Source organism: Podarcis pityusensis (assembly GCF_964106645.2).
Source record: "Podarcis pityusensis genome assembly, chromosome: 16".
Classification (NCBI taxonomy): domain Eukaryota; kingdom Metazoa; phylum Chordata; class Lepidosauria; order Squamata; family Lacertidae; genus Podarcis; species Podarcis pityusensis.
Window position 1 is genome coordinate 8,697,212 of NC_138041.1, and position 12,265 is coordinate 8,709,476.

Below are 12,265 nucleotides of genomic sequence, written 5' to 3' on the forward strand. Positions count from 1 at the left end.
TAAAGAACTTGAGTTTTACTCAGTCCTCAAAAGCCCACCACCATTAGATAATTGGCCTTCAAACATGACTACACCTCCTATTATCCCTGGCCATTGGCTAAACACACTCTGGATTGATTATAGGAGTTAGAGCCCAGCAACACCTGCAGACTCGAGACTGAAGAACTCCAGAATCAGTGCTGCATACTAGTTTGGCATTGCTTGTATGTACCATAATTTTGTGCAATGGAGCGTTGGGATTTATGGGGGCCAAAATCTTGGGGATGGATTTGCATGGACTAGAAGAATTGCAGACTGCAAGACAGTCAAGTCGAGAGCAGCTGCTTTCTTGGACTTGAACTTACCTGTGTTTCACTCGTTGGAACCATACAGAACATCCATAAACATATCAATTTAGCGGATAACTTTGAACTTGAGTGGCTCGTGGTAGTTTATTTAATAAATTTCAATGCTGCCTTTCATCTGAGGACCGCAGGTTGTTTTACAATATAAAAACACAAAGAAACGGCACACACACCCCAAGCCATTAATTGCTTAGTTAGCCAAAGGCCTGGGAGAAGGAATGTTTTTTCCTTGGTGCCCAAAGTTATGTAATGAAGGTGCCAGGTGAACTGCCCTGGGGAGAGCATCCCACAAGCGGGGAGCCACTGCAGAAAAGGCCCTGTTGGTTGTCTATGTCCTCCCAGCCTCTCATGGAAGAGGCACATAAAGAAGGGCCTCAGATGATGAGCGCAGGGTCCTCCAGCTATGGGGAAAGGCGGTTCTTGAGGAATTGCAGTGTTGCGCAGTATCTGCAGATCCTGCTTTCCTCACCCCCCAGAAAGACCAAGGATAAGTGGCTATCCAAGAGGGGTGGATTATTCCAGCAGTTTCCCCAATAACCCACCCCAAGAGAGCCCTTTCGATGAATCACCACTCTCCAAATATCACTTCTCTAGTTACAGGTAGGTAGCTGTGTTGGTCTGCCATAGTTGAAACAAAATTTTTAAAAAAATCCTTCTAGTAGCACCATAGAGACCAATAATAATACAATAATAATTTATTATTTATACCCCGCCCATCTGGCTGAGTTTCCCCAGCCACTCTGGGCGGCTTCCAATCAAGTGTTAAAAACAATACAGTGTTAAATATTAAAAACTTCCCTAAACAGGGCTGCCTTCAGATGTCTTCTAAAAGTCTGTTGGTGTTCTCTTTGACATCTGGTGGGAGGGCGTTCCACAGGGCGGGTGCCACTACTGAGAAGGCCCTCTGCCTGGTTCCCTGTAACCTCACTTCTCGCAATGAGGGAACCACCAGAAGGCCCTCGGTGCTGGATCTCAGTGTCCGGGCTGAACGATGGGGGTGGAGCATGCACATGAAAGCTCATACCAATAAACTTAGTTGGTCTCTATGGTGCTACTGGAAGGAATTAATTTTTTTATCCCTTCTCTAGAACCATTAGCCTGTAGATCTTTGGACTGGAGGAGGAATTCCGGGAGGCATCTGGGTCCAAAGTTGTTCTATGGCAGCCTTGAATATCTGTTGTCCAGGGATGGTAGCAAAACCTTGTGTCCCTTAACCGTTGTACAAAACTGAACCTGCATTTAAGTCTTTAAGTAACTGGGTGGTGTACAATAGTTAAAAGGAGAGGGCCTGCCAGCCAGCCTGCTTACAATCAATAAACCTGAAATAAACTGAAGATTGAATGGAAATTGAGAGATCTCCAGTTATCAGCATTCTTGCAGGCAAGGGAGGCTTTTACATCAACCTTCTGTGAGGCTAAAATGTACGATGTAATAATAATACTTGCTGCCCTCTGGCAGCGCCAGTCAACAATCGCTCTTAAGGAACTCTAAATTCTCCATTGATTTACAAGGTCCCTTGGGGGACGTTGGGATTGAACTCGGAAACTTGCGCATTGCATCAGTCTAACTCACGAATAAGTCTATGAGCCGCCGGAGAGGAGAACGTCAGTTCTATCTCTGGGGTGTCGTTTAGAGGTAGCGTCGTGAAGGCTGGGTCGCTTTACGGCCGCCATATAAGGGCAGACGGGGGAGGAGGAAAGGGGGCGTTTCACAGCAGAGTGGCGGAAGCGCGAAGGGAGGCGTGGCGGTATTGCTTTACGGCTGGCCGCGGAATGAGCCTCTACGACGTATTTCGGGGTTTCTTCGGCTTCCCCGGGGAGCGGAGGTGAGGCTCTGGGAAATCAGGATCCTCCTCGCTTCTTATTTTATGCGCAAATATTTTGTCCCCTCTCCTCCTCTGAGCTTTTCAAAGCTTGGCAGGCGGAAATCCCACCGGGGCAGCTTCCCTTCCAAAACCTTGGGGCTACACCGGGCGAGTTTCTGCCTGCCTTGCAGCTGGCAAAGCGATCGCATTATTTACTAAGGCCTCATTCCAAGCAATCCGCCTATTTGGTGACGTTTTAATGACGCGTGGGTATCCTAAAAGGTAAAGGGTAAAGAGACCCCTGACCATTAGGTCCAGTTGCGGACGACTCTGGGGTTGCGGTGCTCATCTCACTTTATTGGCCGAGGGAGCCGGCGTACAACTTCCGGGTCATGTGGCCAGCAGGACTAAGCCGCTTCTGGCAAACCAGAGCAGCACACGGAAACGCCGTTTACCTTCCCACCAGAGTGGTACCTATTTATCTACTTGCACTTTGTGCTTTTGAACTGCTAGGTTGGCAGGAGCAGGGACCGAGCAACAGGAGCTCACCCCGTCGCGGGGATTCAAACCGCCAACCTTCTGATAGGCAAGCCCTAGGCTCTGTGGTTTAACCCACAGCGCCACCCGCATCCCCTGTGGGTATCCTGCCCTTCCCCAAAAGCAGCTGGAGGGTCCCCGACTCCCCTTGCAACAACCCTTCGAGGTAGGCTGCACTGAGGGATATGGGCTGGCCCAAGCCCCGCCCCACATTTTATCCCCAAGTGGAGATTTAAACCTGGGTCCATCCATGTAATCATTTTTAGCCTTTTTTTTTGTACAGTGGTACCTTGGGTTAAGTACTTAATTCGTTCCGGAGGTCTGTTCTTAACCTGAAGCACCACTTCATCTAATGGGGCCTCCTGCTGCTGCCGTGCCGCCGGAGCACAATTTCTGTTCTCATCCTGAAGCAAAGTTCTTAACCTGAAGCACTATTTCTGGGTTAACGGAGTCTGTAACCTGAAGCGTATGTAACCTGAAGCGTATGTAACCTGAGGTACCACTGTAGTTACAAGCTGTGGGTTGCATTGTGCATTACATGCTATTTTGATTTTTGTTTATTTAAACAGAGTACCGCCTAACAGTAAATAAGCCCCGCTAAGGCTGAGAAAGCACGTTAACATTTAAAGCAACACCCCCCCCATAACACCTCTCCCCTTCTCCCCATTGTTGCTACAGGCCCCGGGACCCCTTCTTTGGGGGAATCACACGGGATGACGATGACGATGATGATGAAGATGGCTTTGGGGCGAGGCACCCTGGGGACTTTGGGTTCGGGTTCACATTCAGCCCAGGCGGGATGCGTTTCCACGATACCTTTGGGTTTGACGAGCTGTTCCAGGATTTCAACAACCTCTTCCAAGAGATGGGAGTGAGGAGTTTGCCTTCTGGGCCCTTTGGTAGGCGAGATCTTGGGCGGCTTCAACTGTGTTTGCGTCCTGCTAGGGATGGCCCGGTTTGGAGGGAAATGGGCAAGTGGGAATTGAACCTGGAACCTTCTTCTCTTCCCTTAAAAAGACTGCAAGATTCTAGTCCTCATGGTCCTAAATAAAAGGGAGCAACTCTCCAGATATTCAGACAGCGGTTTCTCCGCAGATTCTGTGCCCCTGAGCTGCAGCCTTAACCCCAGAATAAATAAAATCAAAATGAACAATTGTTGTTTATCTGCCCACAGATTTCCCAGAGCCACCGGCACCATCGCCTGAGAAGAGGCAGACTCTGCGGGATTTCATGCTGAAACATCCGGATAGCCAGAGGTCCAGCAGCAGAGCCCTAGAGGACGACTCAGGCCCCACAGCTCCAGAGAGGAGGCCCTGGCAGCCGTTCCAAGGGGTGTGTGGTGCTCTGAACCCGGGTCAATCCCTGTTTGGTACCCCATTCTGCTACAGGAAAGGCTCCCAGATTGGCTTATGTAATAATAATAATAATAATAATAATAATAATAATAAATTTTATTTATACCCCGCCCTCCCCAGCCAATACTGGGCTCAAGGCGGCCAACAACCAATAATAAAAACAAGTTGATTAAAATACAATTTAAAAAACAAGATTAAAGTACAACATTAAAACATTAGGATGTAGCCTCTTTACAGGAGGAGAAAGGAAAAAGAAAGAGGGGGAGGGAATCAAACTGATTCTAAGCCAAAGGCCAGGTGGAACAACTCCGTCTTACAGGCCCTGCGGAAAGAAATCAGATCCTGCAGGGCCCTGGTCTCATGAGGCAGAGCGTTCCACCAGGCCAGAGCCAGTGTTGAGAAGGCCCTGGCTCTGGCTGAGGCTAATCTAACTTCCTTAGGGCCTGGGACCACTAGGGTGTTGCTATTTATGGACCTTAAGGTCCTCCATGGTGCATACCAGGAGAGGCAGTCCCGTAGGTACGAGGGTCCTAGGCTGTGAAGGGCTTTAAAGGTCATTTAATCATTTAAATATAATCATTTAAATCAAAGTATCCCTGCCTGCAGGCTTGCATCCTAAGAAAAAAACACAGCACACGAGGGGAAAGGGACAGGGAGGGAAGAGGAAAAAAGCAAACTCAGGTTCCAGTAGGAGCTGCCCTGCTTCTCTTCTCTCCCACTGAGGTAGCCAAGTGGAATGGTTGCAGTTTTGGCAGAGGAGGCCTGATGTTTGGGGTTGGGCAGGGGCGGTGGCCAGAGAGATGGGGACAGTCTGCTCCTTAAACAAATCCCCAAAGTCAGGTGTCAGGTGCTGGTGTAGTTGCTCAAGAGCAAACAGGCAAGACTCCAGCCTCCTGTCTTTTCCAGGCTTTATTATCTGTACAAAGTATTTACAATTCAGAGTGTCGCAAGTCCATGTCTGCTCAGTCGCGGGCAGAATCTGGGAGTGGGCGGTCCTTATACCTTCCCCAGCATAACATCCGTGTGACCCCCATCCTTCTCCTCCCCTCTCTGCGCGCAAACCTACTGCACAAAGTGGGCATTGGCAAAGGGGGACTTGCCTCGCTTTGCTCAGGCTTGGTGTTGAGGGTCTCCCTATCATCTTCTGATCCCTGTGCCCCTTCCTCCTTGCCAGAGGAAGAACTGCTTTGCAAGATCTTCGGAGGCTCCCTGTAACACAACTGCCCTTCCACCTCTCGCCTCTGAGCTGATGGCGGTTCCCTGACATCAGGGATCATTGCAAAGGAATTACCTGGTTTGACCTGTTCTGCCCATAATGCAGAATGAGTTGGAAGACTGAGGTGGTAGAATTCGGGGTGGCACTACGTCACATGACCGGTAGGAACACATGAAGCTGCCTCGTTCTGAATCAGATTACTGGTCCGTCTAGTTCAGTTCTGCCAACACTGGCTGGCAGTGGCTGCCGAGGATTTTTAGACAAGCCCTGCCTGAAGATGTCACAAATTGAACCTGGAACCTTCTGCATGCAAGAAGCAGATGCTCAACCACTGAGCTACAGCTCTGCCCCTTAAATTTTGAGGGGCACGGTGATATTTCTGCACAATCTCACAGAAACACATGCTTAAAAAAAACACACAAAAAGGACCTTTCCCTTAGGAAATGAGCACGTCACAGATAGGGCTGTTGTAGCATTTCCCCCCTGATAGGCTACTTTTCTACAGGCAGGGAGTTGTTTCCACAGATGGATGGAATTTAGATCCTGCCCTTCCTCTCCAAGGAGCCCAAAGCAGCAAAGAGATACACTATATATATAGCTATGCCTCCTACTCTGGACGTGGGTGGTACTGTGGTCTAAACCACTGAGCCTCTTGGGCTTGCTGATCAGAAGGTCGGCGGTTTGAATCCCCGCGACAGAGTGAGCTCCCATTGCTCTGTCCCAGCTCCTGCCAACCTAGCAGTCTGAAAGCATGCCAGTGCAAGTAGATAAATAGGTACCACTCCGGCGGGAAGGTAAACGGCGTTTCCATGCGCTCTGGCTTCCGTCACGGTGTCCCGTTGCGCCAGAAGGGGTTTAGTCATGCTGGCCACATGACCCGGAAAGCTGTCTGTGGACAAACGCTGACTCCCTCGGCCTGAAAGTGAGATGAGCGTCTCAACCCCTTAGTCGCCTTTGACTGGACTTAACCGTCCACGGGTTTTTACCTTTACTTTACCTTTATATACAGATATAACAAAAACATTCTAAAACCAATAAAGGGACCCCTGACCATTAGGTCCAGTCGTGACCGACTCTGGGGTTGCAGCGCTCATCTCGCTTTACTGGCCGAGGGAGCCGGCGGGTCATGTGGCCAGCATGACTAAGCTGCTTCTGGTGAACCAGAGCAGCGCACGGAAACGCCATTTACCTTCCCGCCGGAGCAGTACCTATTTATCTACTTGCACTTTGACATGCTTTCGAACTGCTAGGTTGGCAGGAGCAGAGACTGAGCAACGGGAGCTCAACCCGTTGCGGGGATTCGAACCGCCAACCTTCTGATCGGCAAGTCCTAGGCTCAGTGGTTTAACCCACAGCACCATCCATGTCCCTAATAACAATTTAGAACATTCTAAAAGCAGCTACAGTTGAAAACAATACTCCTTGCAGTGATCTCAGGGTTGTTTGGAACAGTCTTCTTTGGCAACCAATTATCTGAGTGAAGAGTAGTGTTTTTACAATTCCTCCCAGAAGTTAATAATGATGGAGAGGGGATTCCGCAACTGGGGAGCCATCACTAAAAAGGCCCTGTCATGGGTGAACGCTGATTGGATAGCCAGTCTTTCAATCACTCTGCCATATCACTCCGCCTTCTCCTTCTGCATTTGTTTTTTCCTTCTCCCATCGCTCACACAGTTTTCACAGACCTTACTGACTGCGTTCTCTGTTGTTGTTTTTTTACAGCTGCGAGAGACTGATCCACCTCACCCAGAACTGAAAGATACCCCAAAGGAAGACAGAGGTCAGAGGGCAAACGGTGGGGAGGGAACAGTGGTTGGTTTGGGGCAAAACATCCGAAGAGCCACATGTCTGGGTCTTTTGAGACCACCCAGATTATTCATGAGTGTTTTGGAAATGGCTGGGTGTCTGTATATATGCGAGTGCATGTACCGTATTTTTCGCTCCATAAGGCGCACCTGACCATAAGGCACACCCTCTTTGGGGGTGGGATTCAAGAAAAATGCGGCTCTTGGGGGCTTTTGCGGGAGGTGGGGGAAGTGAGAGTCTGGCAAAAGCCAGTGATAGCCGCGCGAAACCTCCCCAGGGCAGTGGGATGAAGGCTCTCCGCCGCCCTGCGGAGGCTTCGCGAGCTGCTCAGGAGCTTGTCGGGGCTGGCGGGGGAAGCCCGGGTCCCCCCCCCCAGCGCCAGGGACCACACATTCGCTCCATAAGACGCACAGACAATTCTTAGATTTTAAGAGGAAAAAAGTGCATCTTATGGAGCGAAAAATACGGTAATTTGCTGTGTGGTGCAAGAATCTACCCTTTCGTTTTCGGAAGATAAACCCTCCATGTTCAGGAGCAGTATATCTGAGTATGTGTTCAGTGACTGGGGATAGCTAGGGTTGCCATATTTCAAACAGTGAAAATTTGGACAGAAAACTTGTAGAGCATTTGGTGGTGGGGCAAAATTATTGGTTGTTGTTTTAGTTTTGCCCAAGGTTATAGAGGTTTTTGGGCAAAATCGCAAACAAAACTACTGTTTTGGAGCTTTTTTATGGGAAATCGCCAAAAACAGCACTGCTGACGTGAGTTGCTGTATGACTGGATTTTCCCAGACATTTCTCTGATTTTCACCAGGACGCTGCTGCCAAATATTCGGGATATTCCAGGCACATGGCAACCCCTAGGTATGGCAGCAGAGGGCTGTTGCTTGTGATCTCCCCAGAGGTGTCTGTTTGGCCTCTGTGGGGAGCCGGATGCTGGACTTAGCCATATCTGTTTTGCCAGGACAACTCTTGTGCATTCAAGTGGCTAGTCCATATTGTTGCAGAGGAAAGCATAGAAGCCTCTCTCTCACTTAAAAATGATTCACACTCTAAGCAAAAGTGTTTTTACATGCTGAATTTGTTTTCTTAAGGGGGGATTGTTGAGGGAACTTGGATGTCTTGCGGGAAGAATGGAGAGGGGTGTGTGAGTGTAAAAACTGGCTCAGCTGGTACTCAGTCACATTTTTATTACAGATCTGGACTCGCAGGTCACGTCCAAAGGGCTCGAGACTATTCTTCCGCCAGCCCAACCCCGGTCGTATTTCAAAAGCGTCTCGATCACAAAAGTGGTAGCACCAGATGGGGTACGTGCCAAAGCTTCTTTAATCCAGTGTGTGTGTGTGTGTATACCAGTTTAGCCTTATGCAGAGTAAAAAGGTAAAGGGACCCCTGACCATTAGGTCCAGTCGTGACCGACTCTGGGGTTGTGGTGCTCATCTCGCTTTATTGCCCGAGGGAGCCGGCGTACAGCTTCCGGGTCATGTGGCCAGCATGACTAAGCCGCTTCTGGCGAACCAGAGCAGCGCACGGAAACGCCTTTTACCTTCCCGCCGGAGCGGTACCTATTTATCTCCTTGCACTTGGACGTGCTTTCAAACTGCTAGGTTGGCAGGAGCAGGGACCGAGCAACAGGAGCTGACCCCGTTTCAGGGATTCGAACCACCGACCTTCTGATCAGCAAGTCCTAGGCTCTGTGCTTGAACCCACAACGCCACCCGCGTCCCATCTTATGCAGAGTAGTCCCATTCAAAATCCATGGACATAACTCACTTAGGCCCATTCATTTTGAAGATCTACTTTCAGGAGTACTTAGATGGTACTTGTGTCCATTGGATTTTCACTCCTGAAAACTAGATTCTCTGCCAAGGAGAGGTTGAGAAGCAATGGTGATGGATAGGTTTATTTCATTGCGTTGAATATTTTATCTGCATTAATTGGCCTTGGGTGGTGGTTGAAGGGTAACATATCAATATGTAATATTGTTCTATTCTGTCACTTTGTGGGGCCACCTGTTGGTGGCCATGCGAACTGCAACGTGATGACACCCTGACAATTTTATTATATAGTGATATGTATGTACTGACAATTTAGCAATATGTTCTGCATTCAGATGAACTGAAGAGATCGTCGAGCTGCATTGTGAAGTTTACTTTTTAACCTGGCAGCAGGGGGTGCTGTTGATTGACATCTCTCAGGACCTTCTGGCTTTAAACTGAAAAATGGCAAACTACACAATGGGCTCAGTAATTTATTAATCTTCAAAACAGTTTAGGAGGAATTGACTCCTGAGGTCCCTGGCAATGTAAAGGTCTCCTCTGAATGTCGGCATGCCATTCATCACACTGGATCCTACTGGATCCCCTTCTTAACGAGCAGAGTCTATACTTCTACCCCAGGAATCTTCCCCAAATTTCACCCATCCCTTACATCCTCTTGCTTCAGACGGTGGAAGAGAGACGGACAGTGCGTGACAGTCAGGGTCACGAGGAGACAGTTGTCACCCGCCAGAGCGGAGGGGAGCCACGTCCGGGGTTTGACGGTGGCCGGCAAGGAGGCTCAGGTGAGTGCAAGGAGGGGGAGCCTGGTTCGAGAGAACTTTCATCTCATGCTGGCCTTTGAGGATAAACGAGAAACAGAGATTCGTCATAGTGTGTTCTGCTGTTCCTGAGAAGCACACAGAAGCTTCCTAAGAATCTCAACTTTTGCTTCTCCAGTTTTTTCTTTTTTTAAGTTTCTAGTCCTTATGTGTCAGAAAAGTTAACTCTTCATTCAAAGAAACAAAGCAGTCCAGGCCTAGCGAGCACAGCAACTCTTCCCAGCAGGTCTTGCCCCAGTGAGGCAGTTGTGAGGGCGGAAGGTCCCCCCCTTCTACCGCTCTCTAAGGCTCCTCCCCAGGGCCCTTTCCCAGCAACCTGAGACTCCTTTGTCTTGTCACTCTTTGCTTCACCCTCTTCATGCCTCTTCTGGTTCTGGGAGACCGGGGAAAGAGGAGCTGGTCACATAGCAGGAGGGGGAGACTCCCTGGCTTCTTCAGCAGCCTGGCCACCTCCTCCTCTCCAGCCTCTGCTTCTGCCTCTGAGTCTGAACTGCTCTCTGCCACTGCCTCTTCCTGCTCACTAAACCCTGTTCCCTCTTCATCTTTGGACACTTCCTCCTCCCAGCCTGCTCCCTCTGACCACCCATCGCCTTCCCACCACCCATCCCCTGGCTCTGAAGCCTTCTTCCTTCGGGGGTTTCTCAGCTGGTACCTTCCACCGCTCTTTGGCATCCAGCCTATCCATGACACCACCTCTGGCTAACCGGGCTGGTTCCTTCTGCAGGAGACCTGTCACCCTTCCGTTCACGCCCTGGAGAGGACCTAGGCGACTCCGCTTCCATCCTGGACACCTTTTTCCGCCGTTGGTTCTAGAGCCGATAGTTCTGCCTGGTGGGTGGCCTTAGAGGGTAAGTTCTGAGGTCTTCCTATGCAGTGGTAGGCTGGCATCCATTGGGGCTGGTAGGGCGGAAGGCAGGGAGCTCAACAGCAGATGGCGCTAGAGCCAATGAGAGGCACAGCTGTGACCAATGAGAGGCAGTCCCGCCCCACACATGGATGCAAGTAAGAAGGCAGGCAGGTGGGGGTGGCTGAAGGGGGGCTGAGATTGGTGAGGCAGTGCCCCCATTCTCTCCAAATGGACCAGCCTCCACTCTTTCCTGTGGCTGAGTCAGCCAGCATTGGGGGCTCTCGCCTTCAACCTTAGAGCTGGGATGGGGAACCAGCAGCTGCAGGACCCTCGGCTCTCATCAGGCCCAGCCAGCAGCGCCAATGGTCAGGGATGGGATCCCTGATTGGTTGGGTCATGGGCCTAGGACGTAGGCGAGAAGCCTGTGGCCTTCCATGATGCTTGAGTTGTTGACGTAGCCTTACAGATCTTGCCCCAGGGACTACGGAAGCCCATGGCGTAATTTATTCAAAGTTTGGGTGCTCAGGGAACAAGGAGGGCAGTGTGGTATTGTGGGTTGGAGCATCATACGAGGCCCGGAGAGAGGTCCGGGTTCAAATCCTCGCTTGGCCCTAAAAGGTCACTGAGTCAGTCACAAGCTCCCAGCATAAACTTGCAGGATTATTGTGAGAATGAAAATGGAGGTGTGGGGGGAGAAAGAGGGACATGGGGTTCTTCTCTGTTTCATTGGGTTTCTGTTGTTTTTTTCTTTTCAGATTTGTGCCCTCTGCGGACAAGGCCTCCATTTCAGATATTGCTTCCTTCCTGTGTGTTTTCAGTTCCCTGAGGCCTCCTCTTTCTTCCGCGCGGGCTCCATCTCCCAGAAATATTACATTAAATAGCCTTTATTTATGCTTAAGTTTTTTCTGTGTGCTTATTTGCCGTTGCCTCTAGTAGGAATGAAAAGGGCAAACCCTCCTGCTCAGTCGTTCCTCTTGAAGACCGAAAAAGAACCCTGTCGCACCCATCGTGTCGTGTCAGATTGCTTATATATTTAGAGCATTTGCACCCTGCTCTCCAGCCAAAAAGGCACCCAGAGTAGCTTACATGCAGTCAAAGCAAGACAGTCACTACCCGCAGGCTTACAACCTAGAAGGTACACGGCATGCAAGGGGAAAGGGACAGGGAGGGAAGAGGAAAAAAACAAACTCAGGGCACACATTCTGAAAGAGTTGTTCTTATAAGGCCTGAAGGAGCTCTGCCTCAAATCTGAAAAGGAAGAAAAATAACAACCCAGTGAAAAAAGAGGGTATAAGCTTCCTATCTCTCCCACTGAGGCAGCCTGATGGAGTGGCGGTCCCAAGCTGGATGGAGCTGGCCTGTTTGGAGGAAGCAGTGCTCTAAGGAGAGAGCCCATCTCTAGGCCTTCTCAGGTAAACCGCCTCTGACGCTGGAGGTTTTAGGGCAGTTGTCGCGGCTGAGAGGCTCAGCTGAGATAGGGTTGCCAGAGTCCATTATCTTTTTTTGGTGAATGAAGTCTTCAGCCAGAGTTGTTCAGCTATTAGAGCTAGGATTCTCCTGGACATTTCAGTGATTTCCAACCGGACGCTGTTTCCGATGCCTGTGTCAGATATATGGCAACCCTAGTACCCTCGTACTTACAGGACCGCCTCTCCCGGTATACCCCACGGAGGACCTTAAGGTCCATAAATAGCAACACTCTAGAGGTCCCAGGCCCTAAGGAAGTCAGATTAGCCTCAACCAGAGCCAGGGCCTTTT

General features: G+C 49.9%; 1 protein-coding gene across 1 annotated transcript; it reads left to right on the forward strand.

The window, feature by feature from the left end:
• Window positions 1-2,034: 2,034 nt before the first annotated feature.
• On the forward strand, window positions 2,035-11,405 carry HAX1 (HCLS1 associated protein X-1). Its single transcript, XM_080984853.1, has 8 exons — window positions 2,035-2,169; window positions 3,364-3,584; window positions 3,860-4,017; window positions 6,979-7,036; window positions 8,259-8,368; window positions 9,507-9,624; window positions 10,385-10,508; window positions 11,263-11,405. Exons 1-7 carry the CDS (start codon window positions 2,117-2,119, stop codon window positions 10,471-10,473), a joined length of 807 nt encoding a protein of 268 aa, XP_080840979.1. The 5' UTR covers window positions 2,035-2,116; the 3' UTR covers window positions 10,474-10,508; window positions 11,263-11,405.
• Window positions 11,406-12,265: the final 860 nt, after the last annotated feature.